This window comes from Ambystoma mexicanum, chromosome 1p (genome assembly GCF_040938575.1).
Source record: "Ambystoma mexicanum isolate Mex_15411 chromosome 1p, UKY_AmexF1_1, whole genome shotgun sequence".
NCBI classification, from domain to species: Eukaryota; Metazoa; Chordata; class Amphibia; order Caudata; family Ambystomatidae; genus Ambystoma; species Ambystoma mexicanum.
The window spans coordinates 178,816,640-178,838,505 of NC_090921.1; the positions used below are offsets into that span (position 1 = coordinate 178,816,640).

The 21,866-nt window shown below is 48.7% G+C and overlaps 1 protein-coding gene across 3 annotated transcripts in view; it reads left to right on the forward strand.

The window, feature by feature from the left end:
* The window catches only part of TNFSF13 (TNF superfamily member 13), a 642,202-nt gene extending 621,053 nt beyond the window's left edge, over nt 1-21,149 (forward strand). For all 3 annotated transcript variants that reach the window (XM_069646232.1, XM_069646230.1, XM_069646229.1), the window contains 3 exons: nt 15,433-15,551; nt 16,265-16,412; nt 18,259-21,149. In XM_069646232.1, coding sequence (XP_069502333.1) covers nt 15,433-15,551; nt 16,265-16,412; nt 18,259-18,368 — 377 coding nt within the window. In that variant the 3' untranslated portion in view covers nt 18,369-21,149. The remainder of the gene's footprint in view (nt 1-15,432; nt 15,552-16,264; nt 16,413-18,258) is intronic.
* Nucleotides 21,150-21,866: the final 717 nt, after the last annotated feature.

The window sequence follows — 21,866 nt, forward strand, 5'->3', positions numbered from 1 at the left end:
CCAGATGGATTCCCCGCAAGCTTCTACAGGCGATATCAGGGCACCTTAGTACCATGCTTAACCAAATTGTTCCACTCATTCAGAACGAAGGGCACGATCACAGGCATGATGAATGAGGTGAAATTAGTGGTGTTTCGAAAAGCGGGCAAAGATCTGTCGCCCCTGTGGTCCTATAGGCCTATTGCGCTAATCAACACTGATGCTAAAATATATACAAAAAATGTTGGCGACTAGGCCGTCAACCTATTGTCAAAACTAATAGGGCCCGACCAGTCAGGGTTTATTTCACAAAGACAGACCAATGACAACACCTATCTGGTATGTCACCTGTTGGAGAAAACGGCCATAATTCAAACACCAGCACTTTTGGTATCACTAGATGCTGAGAAGGCATTCGATCGGGTCGATTGGGCCTTTTTATTTAAAACTATGGAAGGTTTGGGGTTCGGTCCGGCGTGCCTACAAATGGTGCATGCCAATTATCACTACGTGCATAATAGAATAGTGATAAACAGGGCCATTTCTAACAGCATAAAGTGAGGCACCAAGCAGGGATGCCCCTTATCCCCCTTTGCTATATGCAATATATTTGGAACCCTGCTGGCTAGGTTCCAACAAATAGACCAAATTAGAGGTATAGGAATGGGCGGGGAGGAGCATAAGACAATGGCATTTGCAGATGACATGCTAGTTTCGATCACTGAAACGGAAATGACTTTGCCGGCATTGATGGCTGAACTAGATGAGTTTGGTGTGGTTTCAGGGCTAAAAATAAACAGGACAAAATCAGAAATTCAGAAATTGTTGGTTGACCCAGAGGCAGTGGAATGCTTATGGATTCCAACCAAACTGTCCTTGGCAGAGAAAGGTATAACATATTTGGAAGTAGTTCTTACAAAAACACCAAAACAAATGTATGGGCGAACTACCCGCAAGTACTATACAGGGTGAAAAAAGACACTTGCAATATCCTGGTTAGGGAGAATGACTTGTATTATTTCAAGGCCCTCCCAGTCAGTGTCCCTAAAAGTTTCTTTAGCTCACTAACAAACATTATCTCAGGGTACATCAGGCAAAACAAACCAGCTTGAAAAGCAATGTCTACTCTCACCTCCTCAAAGGACCGGGGTGGGCTGGAACGCCCTCATTTTGGAAGGTACTATGAAGCCGCCCAATTGTGGGTCATAAAGGAATGGTTCGCGGGAGAAGGCCGTAAAATATGGGTGCAGCAAGATAGGGCAGTCGCAGGTACACCCTTTTCAGCACTGCTTTGGCTGGATCGGGATCATAGACCTTCCCAATGCCAAGATAAGTAAGATAGTGAGGTTAGTGACCGAGGTGTGGGACACAACACTCAAAGAAGACATTCTGTCTACATCCCACTCCCCATTTCTTCCAATATTTCAAAACCCGGACTTCCTCCGGGTTGGAACCGGGAGCCTTTAAGGCACGGAAAGAAGCATGGTGTGTGAAAGCACGAGATATGAATCAGGGACACGTCTTGAGAACATTTGATGAGTCTAAATGGATCTGGAGTTGGGGGAGGATGATAGATTTCGCTATACTCAACTGCAGCATTGGCTGCCCACCGCTCAGATAAAAACAGCGGCTACACAGCAATTGACCCCTTTTGAAAAATACATTACTACCCAAACAGGCACAAAGAAACTGATCTCGAATTTGTATAGATCACTAAATGTGGGTACAACACTAGTGCAGTGGAAATACATTAAGAAATGGGAGCCTATACTTGATGATACCATAGCCAGGGAAGACTGGGAACATCTGTGGAAGGTTATTCCCAAACTCGCACGCTCCATCCAAACGAGCGAAATGTGGTACAAAATAATCTTCCAATGGCATTGCACGCCGGAACGACTGCATCAGATGTACCCAACTGTGTCAGTATTATGCTGAAGAGGGTGTGGGGCAAAGGGGATTTAGCGACACATATGGTGGGAATGCCCAATGATTAAGCCATTCTGGGAAGGGATCCAGAAACAAATTGATAAGATGTTCCCGAACAAGGGCTCGATAGGACTGGGAGTTTGACTTTGTGGGCTGTGGGGGTCGAGACAGCAACTGCTCTCCAAAAGACAGAAACGCAGTTTCATGCTTTTACTTATAGTCGCGTGGCTTGTGGTGGCCCACAAATGCAAACAAAAGCAAGGGCCTATGAACGTAGATTGGCTACAGAAAGTCTGGAACTTTATAGCGCTAGAATAGGCTACCTACATGGCCCAGAGATCAAGCTGCCTTCAAACGTAACTGGGACGATGTGCTGAACTACCTTCACCTACCTTCAAAGTGACCATATGCTTCAATGGTGCCTCCATGAAATACGTCAAATAATCAAACCAACTCAGGAAGATGGCAGAAGTTTGTTTACTGTTTTGATATCAATTGTCTAAAACAGGGAGTTACAACGGACATCAACGGACATCGCACACAATTTTCTCTCTCAAAGTAGTTCATAAAAAATTACACTTATATAGCAAAACATTGTCATACTTGACTTCATACAACGTGGCAAATGAGCAAAACCTACGGGGAGTTGTGATAGGCTCAAGGGGAACATCTAAGTATACTTTCTATAAGGGATCGGGTTGTGATTGGGTCTCTACAGGCTGATGGACAACTTATGCCCATCCCTACTGCAAGTAATCTTCAACAGTTATTAGATACACGGTACATCATTGGTTATCAAGCTATAAGGCCCTTTGTTATATGGCCCTCTAAAATTGGTTGGCACGTTTGTGCCCTTCTGTAACATTTGGCTCACTAGCAGCACATAGGCTCATACCCTAGGGGTCAGGAGGTGGACTTGACTGTGCCTCCCAGCCCAATCAGACCAACATCTCTCATCACCCATGCCTTCTGCCATTAAGATTGTCTTTGAACTTGGCCTTGCAGTGTATTCTCATCTCTGGCAATATAAGGGAGTGTGAGCACACGCTATCAGAGTTCAGGACTGCATACCCAACTTATTTTTTCATCTTTAGCTCACATGACAGGAGACCGCAATTCTACCCATTTTGCAGCATTTAATGCCTTCAATGAATAAAACTTGGCACTAATGGTGTTCTTTCTTTGCACCTTAACAAGGGATGATTCAGCTTCTCACGTTCACTCTTCTTCAAGGATAGATAACCAGTTATTTGGCAGCTCCATCCTTGACACCTGGCCAGACAGCCCTTCTCGATCCTTCCATGATCTCAGCTACTTGTTTGCTGCGACACAACTTCAGCCTTTCTCTTCATGGACTTGAACTTACTAAAATTGTGACACCGATGTCCAGCTTCTATATAATGGCTGCACCGCCTGCAGTCTATTCACTACATATAGCTAGCTTCTATGATTACTTAATCTCTTGCGTTGCTGCATCTATACAGTTATTGTAATGGATTGCATTTTCTGCAGTGCTCTTCAAAGGTGCAATCTTCATCCTCATATGAAAGTTTACTCGATTCTTTACTTCGTCATCAGTTTCTATAAGGCCCATTCACTCTCTTCTTCAGCCAGTCTTCTCAGTGCATCACGCTCATTTCTTGTGACATCACCAACTTCTCTTTCTCTCATTTTCACATTCCTTCGGGGACTTCCTCCAAGAGATTGTCATCTCTTCAAAAACACATCTGACAGGGCTTTCTTAATGGATATCTTTTCTTGAAGATTCACAGCGGAATTCTCACAATCGCTGGTGTCAAGCAGCGTGTCAAGCATGGCACAATTTCTGGCTTCCAGCATATGGGTTGGAGGGGGCGGGATTTCCTGCAGGGGCAGTTGGCTGCTCCTCTACAGGATATTATGTGAATGCCCTAAGAATATATTATGCGGATTGATAGAGTTTGCCTCCAGGGGGCAAAGGGAGCTGGGGTTGAATTGTTTCTGTTATTTTGGAATGTGAAAATCAATAAAAACATATTTTAAAAAAAACATCCAGATCGCTCATCTGACAGGAGAACCGGTAGAAAGGGTGCTCTACCAGCTCCTGGCGAACTATAAAAATACCCCCTATAGCACCAAAGCCAAGGCTCCTTCAGTAATCAGGTTTGGGCGCAACATCCAAACACGACTGCCACATGTTACTTGACCCTAGGAAGCCTATGCAGATGATCGGGTACACGAGGGACCTGATCCCCGAATCAAAGAGGAGATGAAGCGCCAGTCTGACGCCAAAAGACAAGCTCGGGAAGCAAACCTGCAGGAGGGAGATACCGCAATAGTGAGACAGCCTTGCACCCACGAGCACACTACGGCATTCAATGTGCCCAACTAACAATCACATGATTAAAGGGATCCCTGGTAACCGCAGGCAATGAACAATGGCAGGTGATGCAGAATTCCGCACATTTCAGGAATATCAATGGGATGGTGGGGCCAAGAGCAGAGCATGATGAGACGGACCCAGGGGAGTCTGAAGACCTGTATGAAGGAGACGGAGAAGGGACCGGCAACAATATCTGGGTCCACCCGGCAGGCTGCAGCCCGGAGAGGGTCAAGGTGAGTCATCCATGTCGGCCCCACAGGCCATGAACAGACCTCATAGAATCATTGAAGAAATGGAATTAACATTAACTGTTTAAAAAGGGTGGAGGTTGTGGTGTTATAAAGGCAGTATCGCATGAGGGGAGGGAGCCAGAAGACACGGGAAGTGGGGTGGGTGTATAGGGAGTAGTCAGTCTAACAGGAGAATTAGAAAAATAAAGACCTGAACCAGAAGGCAGGCGGTGCTTCCTAGTTTCTAACGTGCATGGCGGAGCCATAGAGCCTCCATCTAGCTGCCGCCCTTGCTGCTCAGCTGCTCACTTATCTTTAAGTGGGCATTTCAAGATTTCAGTGGGATTTGCTCGCTCAGGCCCATAATCTGTGTATGCCCCTGCCGGCGGTCTGGGGACCGTGCTTGATTTCACACAATGTCAGGAAGGGTCTGAAGGTAGAGGTGTGCCCACAAAGCCAAAAGGAGAAAGGCACACAAGAAACGGAGTACAAGGAGTCCTGCAGAAAAGAAAGGATAGGCAACAGAGGCTGTGCATAAAAAGGGGCAGGGAATACAAATAGAACAAACACGTTTGGTTCCCTCTTGGGGTGTACACAGAATGGGGGAAGAGTGTCCCACGGAACCAGGGAAACTCCAACCTTCTAAGTAGATTGCTATTACAGGAGCCAACTCCGAATGCTCATGGAAAGGAGCAAGAGCAGTGGGTGCCTGTGTCTGAACTTTAAGGCACGAACAAGGTAACAGTACTCACAAGACTGAAGCCTGTACGGGTCCATCAGGAACCGAACAATGACGGCCTCCTGAAACAGGAACCAGTACACTGTTAACAATGACACAAAGTACAACACTGAAACGCGACAAGGGAAGGGGCAGAGATTGCCTGCTGGAAATCCAGCAGCCAAACTCTGAACATAGGAATTACATAAAGCACAAGTGAAGACAAGAAAAGAAATATCCAGGGGAAAAAAGGAAGTCAAAGAGAGCAAGGTTCAGGACAGAGAACCGGGAGAAAAGAAAGGCAGAAACCGAGAATCTAAGTGCAGGGGATGGAGACTGGAATAGAACACTGGAATCAAGAACAGAAACTCAGGACTGGAATAACAAGAGTAAGCCTGCAGAGAGAAAACAAGGAAACTGTACTACTGGAGTGGAAGAAAAGGGAAGGACAGAAGATTCAAAGAAGCTAAGGACAGTTAACATGGGCAATGGGTGCAGCACACGGCAGGGAACAAGATTTTTGATGGTAGAGAGCAACGGGCTGTAGATAGGGAACAGAGGGCTGTAAGCAAGGATGAGAGCAAGGGGGCTGTAGCCAGGGAACAGAGGGCTGCAAGCAAGGATGAGAGCAAGGGGGCTGTAGCCAGGGAACAGAGGGCAGCAGCAAGGATGAGAGCAAGGGGGCTGAAGCCAGAGAAGCAGAGCTGCAGTATAGGAAGCTCAAAGGTGTAGGGCAGAAGGCAGGGAGAGAAGGCTGAATAGCAGGGCTGCAAGGCAGGAAGCACAGGGCTCTGGCACAGGAGCAGGAACTGGAACTGGAAGCTACAGGACACAGCAATATTTCAAGGAACAAGGCAACAAAGGGCTGGAACCAAGCTCAATGCAAGAGACCTGTGTTCCTGCAGGCAGCTGCTTAAATACTGACCTGCCCTGTGCTGAAGCAGGCTAATTAGCAGCACCTAGAGCAGAACACCTGAATGTAATTGGCCTCCTCCCTCTCTAGTCCTGGGAAAGTGAAAGCTGCACTGTTCTCTAAGGCTTTTGGGGAATGTAGTGCTCAAACTGCTGCATAGGAATAGCCAGGGAATGAGAATTGCCACAAGGTGCATTATGAGACATGTCGTTTGTAAAAGTAAATAAGAAAGTTCCAAAGCCTTGCTAAAGACAATAATATGAATAGGTATTGTCTAGGGAGTATTATGGAGAAGAAAGAGTCCCAGATAGTCCAATATGGATGCCAATTGGTGCGCCAGTGGCACAGTCGTGACACACAATCAGTCTACGAGCATCAGTCAGCAGGATATAGAGCAGGAGACCCCAAGCCTCTGTGTCTGCAGGATCAGTAACACCCTAGAATGTAAAAGAAAGATGGCATCCGTGACTTATCAAACATCATCCCACGGGGGGGGCGCTGTTGAGTGCGAAGAAGATGGTGCCTGATCGTGCGGCTCTGCAGCTCGTTGTTTCAACATGGCACCTGGTGCCTTCCTGGTTGCCGTTCTTTTTCCCTACTTGAGGAGCCCTCCAGCCTCTTTTCCTTTGCAGATGGGGAGCAGGTGAAAGTGGATCTAGGTCACCTGACCTAAGTCCCGCCGACCTGGCCCCTTCCAGGTTGCCGCTCTTTTTCACCACTTAGCAAGCCCCGCCCACCTGGCGCTTTCCTGGTTGCCGCTCTTTTTCCCTACTTTAGGAGCCCTCCAGCCTCTTTTCCTTTGCAGATGGGGAGCAGGTGCAAGTGGATTTAGGTCACCTGGCCTAAGCCCCGCCCACCTGGTGCCTTCCAGTTTGCCACTCTTTTTCCCCATTTAGCAAGCCCTACCCACCTGGTGCCTTCCTGGTTGCCACTCTTTTTCCCTACTTAAGGAGCCCTCCAGTCTCTTTTCCTTTGCAGATGGGGAGCAGGTGCAAGTGGGTCTAGGTCACCTGGCCTAAGCCCCGCCCACCTTATGCCTTCCAGGTTGCTGCTCTTTTTCCCCACTTAGCAAGCCCCGCCCACCTGGTGCCTTCCTGGTTGCCGCTTTTTTTCCCTACTTGAGGAGCCCTCCAGCCTCTTTTCCTTTGAGGATGGGGAGCAGGTCAAAGTGGATCTAGGTTACCTGGCCTAAGCCCTGCCAACCTGGCGCCTTCCAGGTTGCCGCTCTTTTTCCCCACTTAGCAAGCCCCACCCACCGGGTGCCTTCCTGGTTGCCACTCTTTTTCCCTACTTAAGGAGCCCTCCAGCCTCTTTTCCTTTGCAGATGGGGAGCAGGTGCAAGTGGATCTAGGTCACCTTGCCTAAACCCCGCCCACCTGATGCCTTCCAGGTTGCTGCTCTTTTTCCCCAATTAGCAAACCCCGCCCACCTGCTGCCTTCCTTGTTGGCACTTTTTTCCCTACTTGAGTAGCCCTCCAGCCTCTTTTCCTTTGCAGATGGGGAGCAGGTGCAAGTGGATCTAGGTCACCTGGCCTAAGCCCCGCCCCCCTGGCACCTTCCAGGTTGCCGCTCTTTTTCCCCACTTAGCAAGTCAACCCCACCTGGTGCCTTCCTGGTTGCCACTCTTTTTCCCTACTTAAGGAGCCCTCCAGTCTCTTTTCCTTTGCAGATGGGGAGCAGCTGCAAGTGGGTCTAGGTCACCTGGCCTAAGCCCCGCCCACTTTATGCCTTCCAGGTTGCTGCTCTTTTTCCCCACTTAGCAAGCCCCACCCACCTGGTGCCTTCCTGGTTGCCGCTTTTTTTCCCTACTTGAGGAGCCCTCCAGCCTCTTTTCCTTTGCGGATGGGGAGCAGGTGAAAGTGGATCTAGGTCACCTGGCCTAAGCCCTGCCAACCTGGCGCCTTCCAGGTTGCCGCTCTTTTTCCCCACTTAGCAAGCCCCGCCCACCGGGTGCCTTCCTGGTTGCCACTCTTTTTCCCTACTTAAGGAGCCCTCCAGTCTCTTTTCCTTTGCAGATGGGAGCAGCTGCAAGTGGGTCTAGGTCACCTGGCCTAAGCCCCGCCCACTTTATGCCTTCCAGGTTGCTGCTCTTTTTCCCCACTTAGCAAGCCCCGCCCACCTGGTGCCTTCCTGGTTGCCGCTTTTTTTCCCTACTTGAGGAGCCCTCCAGCCTCTTTTCCTTTGCGGATGGGGAGCAGGTGAAAGTGGATCTAGGTCACCTGGCCTAAGCCCTGCCAACCTGGCGCCTTCCAGGTTGCCGCTCTTTTTCCCCACTTAGCAATCCCCGCCCACCGGGTGCCTTCCTGGTTGCCACTCTTTTTCCCTACTTAAGGAGCCCTCCAGCCTCTTTTCCTTTGCAGATGGGGAGCAGGTGTAAGTGGATCTATCTCACCTGGCCTAAACCCTGCCCATCTGGAGCCTTCCTCGTTGCCCCTCTTTACCCCCACTTAGCAAGCCCCACCCACCTGGTGCCTTCCTGGTTGCCGCTCTTTTTACCTACTTACGGAGCCCTCCAGCCTCTTTTCCTTTACAGAAAGGGGGCAGGTGCAAGTGGATCTAGGTCACCTGACCTAAGCCCCGCCCACCTGGCACCTTCCAGGTTGCCGCTCTTTTTCCCCACTTAGCAAGCCCCACCCACCTGGTGCCTTCCTGGTTGCTGCTCTTTTTCCCTACTTTAGGAGCCCTCCAGCCTCTTTTCCTTTGCAGATGGGGAGCACGTGCAAGTGGATCTAGGTTACCTGGACTAAGCCCCACCCACCTTCTTAGCCTCTTCCTTCCTGCTCTTAAGTTTTAGATCAAGGGCGTCTCTCACCCTGGTGTCCAAAGAAAAGGGCTGACGAAGAAAAGGGCAATTCCTGTTTGGCCATGTTCAGACCAGGAGGACCCAGCGCCTGACCCCTTGCTCAGACAACAGGTAAGCATGCACCAACATGTGTTTCCTCCCTTCGTTCCCCACAGGCCATCCCCACCCCTTCTCGTCCCCCTGTGATGTTCCATTGTGCCCCCCTCCCTTCTCGCACACGTGTGTTGCCTGTTTTGCTTGATTCTTCTACCCTGCCCCCCCCCCAGCCTACTTCGGCAGGAGTCTGTCCTGATACATTTTGGTTTCACCATCACCATCTTGTGTCCAATGCTGGATTTGACTTTTATGGACTTCATTGATTCACGGTGCGTCACCCTTTCTCAACTCTCATGCTGGACATCCTTGGCATCCTGTACTCATGGTGGCCCTGACCATGCTGTTCCCATCTTCATCTTGTATCCTGGCTTGCAACATGTGTTACTACTTACCTCTGCAATTGTATTCACTCCCCCCTCTTGCTTCTCCACTCTTTTTGACTGCTTACTCTCTGTTCTCTCCTCCTCTCCCTTTCTCCCTTTTCCTATCTCCTCCCCTTACTTTCTTCTATGCACTTACTCTATCATAATTGTCCCTGGTCCTAGTATGATAGCAACCTCGTCTGTCTCCTCTCCCCTCCCCTTACTTGTTTATTTCCTCCCACCCCCGCTACCCTCCATAAGCACTATCTGAAATGTCAGGCCTAGTACGATAGTCGCTTGTTTTCTTCCTCCCCTCCCTTTCTGCACCCCTCTCCCTCACCTTTTGTTTTTCTCCGGCTCTATCAGAAATGTTGTCAGGCCTAGTACGGTAGTCACCTGTCTGTTTCCATTTCCTTCCCACTCTCCCCCTCCCTTCCTTATCTATGTCTTTGCTCTTGCACTATCTGAAATGTTGTCAGGCCGAGTACGATAGTTAATTTCACATCCTTACTGGCCTGTAAGAATGTCATTGGGCCTCATTACGACCCTGGCGGAATGAGTCAACGGGCGCCGCAAAAGGATGCGGACCCGTTAAACCCTTTCTGCCACATTACGAGGTCCCCTCGCGGGACACGGTAAGCACGTCTGGTAAAACCAGGCGGGCTTACCGGGTCCCGCGAGGGGAAGAGGGAGCAAACAACGGGCCGATTGTTTGCTCCCTCTCCCATTCCCATTCAGCCCTATGGGGGCTGAAATGGGAATGGGGAAGGTCCGGGTCCTTGGAGGGAGGAATTACCGGGCCCTCCGAACTCGCCAATAGCGGCATGGCTACCGCCGAGGTCGTACTGAGGCCCATTGTATTTTCCCTTGTTCCCTCCCTTGCCTTGAAGGGCACATCTTGTATAGGCGCTATATAAATAAACTATCATACCATATCATGATATGATAGCTCAGCGGCAACATGCTCGCCTTGGAAGCAAGGGGGCACGGTGCAACACTGGTTCGATCCCCCTGTCCGCGCTTAGAAACCTCTGGGTATTAAGCGCGTTATAAATAACCTATCATATAATTTTGAATCAGAAAAAGAGTTGCCGTGCACACTGCCTTGTTGTCCACCACTGTTAAGTTTGATTGACAGTTTACACAACAGGTCTGGAATTTTTTTATTATTTCCTAATGATGTTAAAATAGTGTCTTATACATTTTAGGTTGTTAATGCCACTTGACATACATAATTTTTACACATTTATGGTATTCACATTTATATTTTGGATTGCATTAGCACTTTATAATGTACAGCAGTTTATTCCGACAGTGTACTGTGTGGATTATGAGTCAATGGTGTCCGTCAATGGTGAGGTCCGCTATGCACAAGCACTTTAATATCATTCTTTAAATGCTGGAAAGTTAAGCACTAGCACTTTAGTCTATATTGTTAATATATGCCTCATTTTGCACTACGCACTTTATGGAATCGAACAATGGTGAATAGCTCATAGAAAATATGTGAGCATTTTGGTAGTGTGCACTTGCCTCCTCTTTTTCACCAGATTGGTGCTCAACATGTTGAATTGAGTGCACGCATGGTGTCATTTGGGGAGAACCGTTTCACAGATAAATTAATTTAAAGGATATGAAGCATCCTCTTCCCTCAATGGTGGCCATCTTTGATTTTTTAAGGGCCACTCCAGTTCTATGTTTTGGCTACTCACTATTTACAAGCATTATTCCAAGAGAATGTTAAGGTGCAAGATCTTAGGTTTCCCTGATGCTTATGTTGCACGAGAGGAGGGCACTAAGCCGTGCTCTTTGATCAGCATCTTGCGGTACATACGCACGTCCATAACTATGGGAAACATAATGTAATGAGATGGTTGAGAGCCATTGCACATATATCAAATTGGATATTGAGGTATAATTAATTTCAATATTTGTTCATCAGTCTGGCAAACTTGATGCGTAATTTGTATTGTAGTAGTAGTTTAGTTATTTACATACTTAATGCGCACTCTTAGCGCGGATTCCCCCTCCATGGCTCCCGCTTCCTGGTGTCTATTTCCCCGCCTTCCTGACCTCCCTCCCGATGTGATTGACCCATTGAAAACAGGACAAACAGAGGCCTAAAGACCTGCTGCCCGTGCCGCACCAACGCCATTGCTGGCAAACCCCTCTGGGAGGTAAGATCGCTCTGGGCCCATCCACCATAGTCTGCCTCAAAAGTATTTATCTTTGTACTTAAAAGCACATAATGCGCACTCTTAGCGCGGATTCCCACTCCATGGCTCCCCGCTTCCTGGTGTCCTTTTCCACGCCTTCCCGACCTCCCTCTCTACGTGATTAGCCCATTACGCCCTCATAATGACACCCCAGGGCAGCCCCCTCAGCGAAGGGCCCGAGGCAAAGGGCGGCTCCAAAAGATGCGGCTCCAGTAGTCTCTGCAGGTGTCATCAGTGGAAGCCAATGAAGCCAGTAGTCAGCAGACACCAACAAAAACTGTAAGTGTGGCATCGGCGGGGTGTAGAGCAATTACTCTATTCCAGAAAGCCCCCGCCACTCTGCTTTCCATAGCATAGACTGCCATAGACTTGCATAATGCATATATAGAGAGACTTGTGACCACTGCAAATGGACTGTAAATGTTGCCCTGCAATACATACTAACTTACCAACTTACTTGCCAATGTCAGCTAGTGCCACACCTGGAGGGAACTATGAAGATTAGCCTCCGTCGCATCTAGATGGGATCAAGATTGTTAGCATGCACCACAGTTACATAGAATTCTTAACCTTGGCCTGCGTTGCATCTAGACAAAAATGTGAATGTTATGCGTGGCGGTACCCCGTGCCCTACTCGGCCCATTCCACCTAATGGAGGGCTACCGCAAACATGTATTATTAAAAATAGACCATACATTGGACATGCAACCTCTAAAGACAGGGCAACCGAAATGAAACACATGAACGATGCAGAAAACAGTTTATGTACAACTCTTGGAATTGAGAACATTAGCCTGTGCCATATCTAGATAGGAATGTGAATGTTAGCATATGCCACACCTAGATGGAACTTGGATGTTAGCATGTGCCACACCTAGAATTGAGAACATTAGTCTGTGCCGTATCTAGATAGGATTGTGAATGTTAGCATGTGCCACACTTAGAATTGAGAACATTAGCCTGCACTGTATCTAGATAGGATTGTGAATGTTAGCATGTGCCACACTTAGAATTGAGAACATTAGCCTGCACCGTATCTGGATAGGATTGTGAATGTTAGCATATGCCACACTTAGAATTGAGTACATTAGCCTGCACCGTATCTAGATAGGATTGTGAATGTTAGCATGTGCCACACTTAGAATTGAGAACATTAGCCTGCACCGTATCTGGATAGGATTGTGAATGTTAGCATATGCCACACTTAGATGGAACTTGGATGTTAGCGTTTGCCACACCTAGAATTGAGAACATTGGCCTGTGCCGTATCTGGATAGGATTGTGAGTGTTGGCATATGCCACGTCTAGATGGAACTTGGATGTTAGCAATTGAGAACACTATCCTGCCCCATATCTAGATAATTATTGTAAAGACTAGCGAGTGCCACACCCATACGGAACTATGTAGATCAGCAAGTACTGCACTATGACAGAACTGCGAATGTTAGCATGTTAAATGTAATATACCCACTAACCGATATAAGCTCAAACTCCCTGCATACCTATCTCACAAAAAACTCACACAACCATCTCTTGCACAACAAGCCGCACACATTTCACCACACCGCAACAACACATAAGCTGCACAAACAGAACACGCGGACTGACATCGATCCAATATTCGCACCAAAGCTCAGCACCCAGTGTATACCGAGTTGAAGATGCCAACAGTACACCACTCCTCTCTCTATCCTATGCCCTCTTCTAACCCATCCCACCTTCCCGTTTACAGATCCACCAGAGCGCCTGGGGACCAATTCCGTTGGTGACGGTGCGCTATATAAGTACCTTTAACATAACATAACATAACTTATAAGATGGCCAACGGGCTTACACACTGCAAACACTGCAATAGTCATGAAAACTAATGAAAACTAAAGAAGGACTTTTAAAAATCACGTTGCCGTAAAGTTTCATAAAATGGCTTCACAATGACTTACTACCTTTGTGCGTGAACAAGCAACACGTTGGTTGCGAAATGCGCTGTACAGGCGTGTTGTGTTTTTTTTCTTTTAAGAGGATGTTCGACTAAAGATACTTTTTGACTGTAAGGACGCTGGAACATTCATTTTTGCTAGGTTTCAGGACTGCGGTTCATGGTACATCTGTACCGATTTGGTGTTTTGGAGATATATATATATATACATATATATACAGCTATAATTATTATTAATATTATAGTGACTTTTGCAGTTTTGTAGGGTAGGGTTGGGTAGAAATGTAGATATGGGTGAGAGGGGGGTGGATATGGAATGTAAGGAGATATCCTGCGAAGTGGGTTTTATTGATAGGAGGAAATATTTAGGAAATGTTTAATAAGGTACTGTGCGTTGTGTTTTATAAATAAAAAGGGGTCCCTAAAAAAAAAAAAAATATATCAAGCTTGGTGTCTGTGTCTCATGAAGTAATAGGGTAAGGAATCAGGGTGTAGCCATCGCCTGTTTTTACAACAATTCTATTTGCAGGTGGTTAAGTGTCCCCTCCAATCCAGCTGCTCTGGGAGTGGGCGTGGCTGTTTAACGCGATATGGGTCTCGTGGTCTGGTGTAGGGAAAGGATACATTCTTACCCCGGACCAGGGTCAGAAATCAGGGGCAACACATGGTCGTAGGGACTGATTTATCTTCTGTCACTGAGTCATGGGCACTGCCATCTAAGATACATCCCACACTGGGGTCTGTTGTCACTTTCAAGCATGCGCTACATTCAGAGGGCCCACTGCTTTGCTGCATCTAACACTTGCTGTACAGCGCAAGGAACATGTGATAAATGAGCACTGTACCTTCTTCCACCTTTCTGCTTCTCCACCTGCACCAGACGTTGATAAATGAGCACTGTACCTTCTTCCACCTTTCTGCTTCTCCACCTGCACCAGACGTTGCTAAATAAGCACTGTGACTTCTGCCACCTTTGTGCTTCCCGACCATCAGCAGTCTTTGATAAATAAGCACAGTGCCTTCTCCACCTTTCTGTTTCCCCACCTTGACCAGACTTTGATAAATAAGCACTGTGACTTCTCCGACCTTTCTGCTTCCCCCCCTGCACCAGACTTTGATAAATAAGCACTGTGACTTCTCCGACCTTTCTGCTTCCCCCCTGCACCAGACTTTGATAAATAAGCACTGTGACTTCTCCGACCTTTCTGCTTCACTACCTACAACAGAGTTTGATGAATAAGCACTGTTCCTTCTCCCACCTTTCTGCCTCCCCACCTGCACCAGACACCTTCCTGCTTCCCCACCTGCACCAGACTGTGATAAATAAGCACTGTAACTGTCCGACCTTTCTGCTTCCTACCTGTACCAGACTTTAATAAATATGCACTGTGACTTCTCCCACCTTTCTGCTTCCACACCTGCACCAGACTTTGATAAATAATCACGGTAACTTCTCCGACCTTTCTGCTTCCCCACCTGCACCAGACTTTGGTAAATAAGCACTGTAACTTCTCCGACCTTTCTGCTTCCCCACCTGCACCAGACTTTGATAAATAAGCACTGTGACTTCTTCCACCTTTCTGCTTCACTACCTACAACAGAGTTTGATGAATACGCACTGTTCCCTCTCCCACCTTTCTGCCTCCCCACCTGCACCAGACACCTTTCTGCTTCCCCACCTGCACCAGAATTTGATAAATAAGCACTGTGACTTCTCCAATCGTTCTGCTTCGCCACCAGCACCAGACTGTGATAAATAAGCACTGTAACTTTCCGACCTTTCTGCTTCCTACCTGTACCAGACTTTCATAAATACGCACTGTGACTTCTCCCACCTTTCTGCTTCGCCACCTGCGCCAGACTATCTAATTGATTGATTTGTCCCTAGATGAAAAAGACCAGACGGAAATTGCGTGGAAAGCCTTCCTTTCTCAAGGGAACGCCTTGGAAGTCAAGGGAAAAGCCATCACTGTGGAGGAAGGCGGCCTCTACCTCATCTACAGCCAGGTAACTGTTGCCCTCTGCTTTTTTCGGAATCATACAAAAATGTCGGCCTGGGAACTGCGACGGCCGAAAATGGCAAATTTCTTTTTTATTTTTAACCCCTCCAGTACACCATATATATATATGTGTGGGGGGGTTAGAGTATGATATTAATATGGAGGGGTGCGGGGGTATTCCCCACATATATATGTGGTGTAAAGGGTTAAAAAAAAAGAAAAAGGCGGCATTTTCACCCATCGCAGTGATCACATAGACCCCTTTTGTTCTGGTAGCCAGATGTAGCTATGCATCTCAGGCTGGGCCTACCCCTCCTCTGCAGCTCCAAATCCTGGGGCCCACACACAGCTCTCCCTGTGCACCTCAACCCGGAGCTGAATGCATCTCCCTTTCATTCCAAACTAAAATGCAGCACTTCCCATGCATCTCAAGCTGGACCTGCACGGCTGCTCCTATTACACTAAGGGCATCCTTGCAAGTGCTACAGCACCTCAATCCTGAGCGCTAGCCCTCCTGTAATTCCAGTATTGTGACCCCACAAGCACAGCTCGGGTACTGCACCTCAGTGCTGACCTGCAGCACCCATTAGTATTTCAGGAATTGAACCGCGCACAGCTCTGTTGGTGTACCTCCACCTCCTGCTACCGAACCCGTTCAGCAGGTGCGGTCATTAGACCTGGTCACCACCAGCTGACACTTGGTGATTGGTCCTTTTTCAGGTCCTGTATCGGGACACCACCTTCGTCATGGGCCACACAGTCACCAGGTCACCGGGGCCAGGAGAAGGCCAGGCAGAAGTGCTCTTACGCTGCATCCAGAGCATGCCACCGAGCGAGGAGATGGCCCATAACAGCTGCTACAGTGGAGGTAACTCAGTGGGTTGAAGGCTGCTGGCTGTGTTTACTTACAGTGCTAACCAGAGGAGTAACTTTGCTGAAAATGTTGGAGGGGGGGGGGCATGGCATCTAATTGAAAGGGGCTTTTTCCAAATGAGCGGGACAAAATGGTGTGCCACAGAAATTGGGGGTGACAAGCACCCTTGTCCCCTACTAAAATGACGCCCATGGTACTGAGGGAGGCAGGCCAGTCTGTTGTCTGTGGACTCCCTTGAGGCCAGGCACTGCCTCAGAGACAGCCCATACTATCCCGTGCCAAGTAAAGCGTCTGCCATTGGGACTCCTACTAGCATATTTGGGCAGGGGACTCTGACCCAGTGGAGCATTTCTGTCTGTACAAACTTTCACAGTTGCAGGGGCACTAACAGATTTACCGCCAAATTCCAACCCTCTAGCTGCAGCACATCACCACTGCACTAAGTCTTCTGAAATCCCCACGAAGACCTATTTGCATCCGAAATGAGAACCATCACCGCCCTTACTTGTAATCCTGCAGTAAATTTGCGAGACCAAGCAACAGTAACGGTAAACAAGCATGGCAGTAATTTCTCTCGTGATGAGGCCATAGTTCTTGCTTGAGGAGCTTAACTTATTTTAGCGCCCGGGGCGGCCACCGCAGCCAATCAGTTTACTCAGTGGACCGGTTGAATCCCACAATCCAAGCATGCGATCTGAGCGAGCTTAGAGCTGTGAGCGCCTGCCCTGCTACTTTCCTAAACCCCACCCTCACACCCTCTCCCTTCCTGGTCCTCTAGTCTCCGCTCCTTCACCCCATCCCTCCGCTCCCCACTTACCTTATTCCTCTGGTGGCAGCACCACAGCCACTTCCGTGTCCCGAACCACCATGGAAATGGAAGAGGGGCTATGCATGGAGACTTGTCTTCCATTTCCATGTCAACTATTTTAGCTGAGTGTTTGTATGTATTGTGACTTTCAGTGCAGATGGCCTTTCTGAGGGGGTACAGGGGTGGCCTGGAACACCCGCGTACTCAGCGCCCCTGACACAAGTTGCTAATAGCAATAACATCTGCGCGCTGGGCCGGATCGGGTGGTACCGGCACTGGGGCCCATCTCTAGGGCCCGAGCAAGCACCTGCCCATAACTTGGGCCCCAGGCCGTTACCAATCAATCCAGCCTGCCGGCTCGGGTGTTACTTCTATAATAAATCACACTGCTTTCTTATTTTATTTATAGTACAACATGGAAAAATTATGCTTCAGTTATGGTTTTCAAAAAAAGGTAGTAACAAAGACTCCCTTAATCAAGTGTCTGGGTTGATTAGAGCGGGAGGAAAGCAGGGGATTGCTATGTGGAAGGATGGGTTTGTTTTCAAACCTGACACCTTTAGTCTCAAACCTGTAACATTTCAGCTAATTTGCCAGCGAGTTGCAGCATTTTTGACCTGCAAATAGTGCCTTTTTTATTCTGGGCCCCTTCATTGACATGTTTTCATTGGTAGGGCTCCTGGGTATAGGTTTCCGGGTTAGGACCCTCGTAGAGGGCCTGCTTCCTTTGAAGGAGCTGCTGTTGACATGTTCCATTCAAATCAGACAATGATTGTACTTCTTACTATACGTGTAAAGTGACGACCAAACCCAAGCTAAGATGTCATGTAGTCAGAAGGAAACAATTCTGATTGGCTGTCATACATTTTAGGATTCCTAACACTGTTGAAAGCCCGCTTCACTTGGTGGGAGGACCGCTCTTAGATGAACCAACAGAGGTAGCCTATGGCCCGACTGCCCACTTGATAAAATGTCTTCAGTTCTGTTACTCTAAGTCAACGCCTTCTCTTTGTGTTTTTTCTTTTTTGGCAGGAGTTTTTAAGCTCCACAAAGGTGATGTCATCAAGTTGCTCATCCCGCGTGTCAACGCCTACATCGACATGAGCCCCAACGCCACGTTTCTGGGACTGGTGAAACTCTAGCGGGGATGGCAAGTGAGAGCACCTGGCATGACCTTGTGCTCAGGAAGGACTACAAAAGGTTGCCTTGGTCCATAAGAACCCTTTGGCCGAACCGCAGAAGCCCGGTGCAGGCAGTGTTCAACAACCGTGCTTGGAGATCTCTTGGAGAGGCTGCCCATGATCACCGGTCGACTTGAGAGCTGCGGAGGACTGTTCAATGGCATGGATATCCAACGGGAACAGCCATGGGGATGTGGAACCCGGTCACCCATCCCGATGACATTCAATGGGCTGGCACTTGCCATTCCTGGACAGAAATCTGTGGTTGAAAGGAAAGCCAGGAGATCATAAATCCCCTTCACTAGAATGGAGCAGATTTAGGAAGGACGCTGCTGGTGCTTCCTCTTTTCTGTTCCAAAGTCTGCAGTTTGCACATGGGTAGGAGGGTAGACTTGCTATATACCTCCGATCTCCGGGGTAACACAGGTGGGCCCACTGCGCATGTTGGTCCTGGCCGCTACAACTCTCCATTGATTGGTTATGCGCTGAGAGCGTCTGCAGACATATGATGAGGTGGGTTGCGCCCCTCATCGTTCTTGTTCACTTTCCAGACCCAACATTCTCTCTTCTCTCTCTTCTTTCTTCCCTTCACTTCTCTTCCCCATTTTCCCACACCATGACATCTTTCCCTTCTCCCACTGGTACGTACAGCCGCCCAACCTGTCCTCCAGACATTTGGCTACAGGGTGTCTTTGCAAAGTCAGTGGAGCCCAGAATATGCATGTGGTCACGTGCTCCGTGCCCTGAGCTCCGACCGCCGAGCTGCCTCTTCCACTTCCCTCTCTTTTTTTCTGCTGCTGTAAATGGAACATTATTTGCAGAGTTTGCAGGTTCAGCTCATTATCTTTGCACCGGTCACTAATGACTGATTTCATATAATACATCTTGTGTGGCGACTGGTCACTGTTGGCTGCAACACGCACCGATCGCGGAAGGTATGAGCTAACCCACCCATTAAATATTGGGTCCAAACTTAGATGAGGAAGGCCTCTCCTGGGAGGCTGCTAGGGGTTGCTTTTGTGTGTTTGTGTGTGGGGGTGTTTTGATATGCAGACAGGAAGGAGCATTGGGTCCCTACTGGAGGCAAAGCCGTTACCGAAGGGTAAGAGGCGGTATTCCACTTATAAACAGTGCACTGACTCAAAAAACCCTCTTGCTCATGCGCTGCATACTGCTGAATTCTGGAGATTTGGGTATAAGTCCTTTGAGTGACAGCAGGCCACTATCCTGGCTTTTCCCCTCCTCTCCCACAACCCACCTAGTTGCATTTCCTACATGGCCACCTCCTCACCCAGACAGCCCCTCTCCCTCTGTTGTTCATCTACCTCGCTACTTGTCCTCAGCCTCGCCTCTGCTCCCCTTGCTTCTTTCGATCTCTCCATTCCGATGAGCGGCCATCATGGGTCTTTCTCGGCTTTCCCCGTGCCTCCACCTTTCCTCCCCCTCCCATGCTCCCCATCACGGGCATGTGTTCTGCGCCCCCTCTCCTTCCCCACCATCCCACAACTTTTTGCACTTACCTGCTCCTGCCCAGTACGGCATATCCGGCCCCCCGTGCAGTCACTGATGGTTGTGGTCGTGAGGTTCCCCGGTTCTCTCCAGCATTCAGATCTGCCTCCCTTGACGCTGCCTGGCACTGCCCTAACCTGCACTGGCGTCACCTTCCACCCTTCCCAACTACTCCTCTAGTCCAAGGGCTCCAACCCTCTCCTCCTCTGCTGAGGCCGGCCTCCCTCTTCTTCGCCCCCTGCGCCTCTACATGGGTACTGCAGCCATGAGCCCCAAACATCAGCGCTCAGGGGTACAGGACCGCGGGGTGGTCACATACTTGCTAACCCTACTGATTTAGGCAGTAGGCTACTGCTTTTTAAGCGGTCCTACCGCCTACAGATTTGGAGGACAGATCCTACTGCTTTTTACAGTGGCAGGTAATTTATGTGACTCTAAGGCAATTAATCTGTTTGTGTGGTGGGCGGGTAAGTGATACGTTTGAGTGATGGGTTCAGATCCATCCACTGAGCTGGCAGCTGCATGACTCTGCCCTGCACTCTGGCCAGGACAGGTCTTAGGTGAACCACCAGTGAAGGCAAGTGGCAGAGCGTACCACCATCACACAGCATCTGCCTATCAGACTGAGCAGGGTATCAGTCTCCATGTTGTTCAGTGTTCCACTTGCACTGCAGGAATAAATATGTACTGCCTGGGCTGCTGCTACAGAGCAGTGGCAAACGTTGCCTACCAGCTCTGTGTGATTACCTTCTGTGAAGTTAGGTCATTGAATTCCGTGTTAACATACCCTTCACAATTATACATTTTAAACATTTGAGCATCTTTCCATGTTGTGCTGTTTGATGGGTTGTGCATTTTAGAATTCTCCAGTGGGGCCAACACTGTATGTTTTGTTATTTCCTGTGATGTCATTGTTATGCTAAGCATTCTTTTTGAAACTTGAAAAATCCTACATCTTTTTGGTCGCAGAATGTTGCCAAGTATGCGGTCAGGGAAATAAAGGGGGTTCTGGGTGGCCAAGGAGTCCTTTCAGACCTCAATTTATGGGTAGAGGGGTGAAAGGTGAACAGCTAATATTAGGAGGAAGTAACCGTTGTGAGCACCCAGAAGCAATCGTTTCTCTTCCTTATGAGTGTACAGCCACACCGGCGCTGCAACAGTGTTACAGATGACCTGTAAGTGAACTCCTGCAAAAATAAAGGAGCTGCTGCCTTCGTCTACCGACACAAAGAATGGTCTCAGTTTTACTTACGGCAAAGGGGTGGGGAGACGTGCATGAAGACCGAAGAGGGTCGCTCCAGTATGTATGAGTTCACTGCATTTCTTGCACATAACCTAAGTGTGCACGCTTAGATACTGCTAATTTGTAGTGCCTTAGCCGGCCCCCCTAGCCCGCTATAGCAGGATTATGATAAGATACAAGTCCAAACATAATTTGCCGGAAGAATCAAGTGTGGACTGTCGCTACTGTGCCATGTTCGACCAGACCCACGCGTTTGTGGTTTTGTTTGGGGTGCGTGAGGCCTAAACACCTCTGGTGCTCTTTGCTATGTGCTCTGCTTTCTAACACTTAATAGCAGACTTAAAGTGGACCTCACGCCTTCAGTAAGTAGTAGCTCAGAATATGTGTGGGTCTAGTTCTTTTGTCAAAGCGCCATGACCTCGTCATGACGCCTCTGTAATATAAATGGGCTCTGCTGGCACGCACACGGCAGTGCAGCAGAGGCCCAGGAAGCGGCAACTCGTGTCTGTGTATTGTGTCTGAGCTGATCCTTGCCACGTGATCGTGGCCTGTGCCGGAGGCCTTGGCCTGGGTGACCACGGGCTGAGGCTCCTCCAATCTGGGTGCCCCCACTTGGAGTCTCTGGGCCCGGTGCACCGGGTGCCGCTGGGTGATCCCAACCACCTACACACTGCGAGGACGCAGTGATCTATTACCGTGTCGGGTGC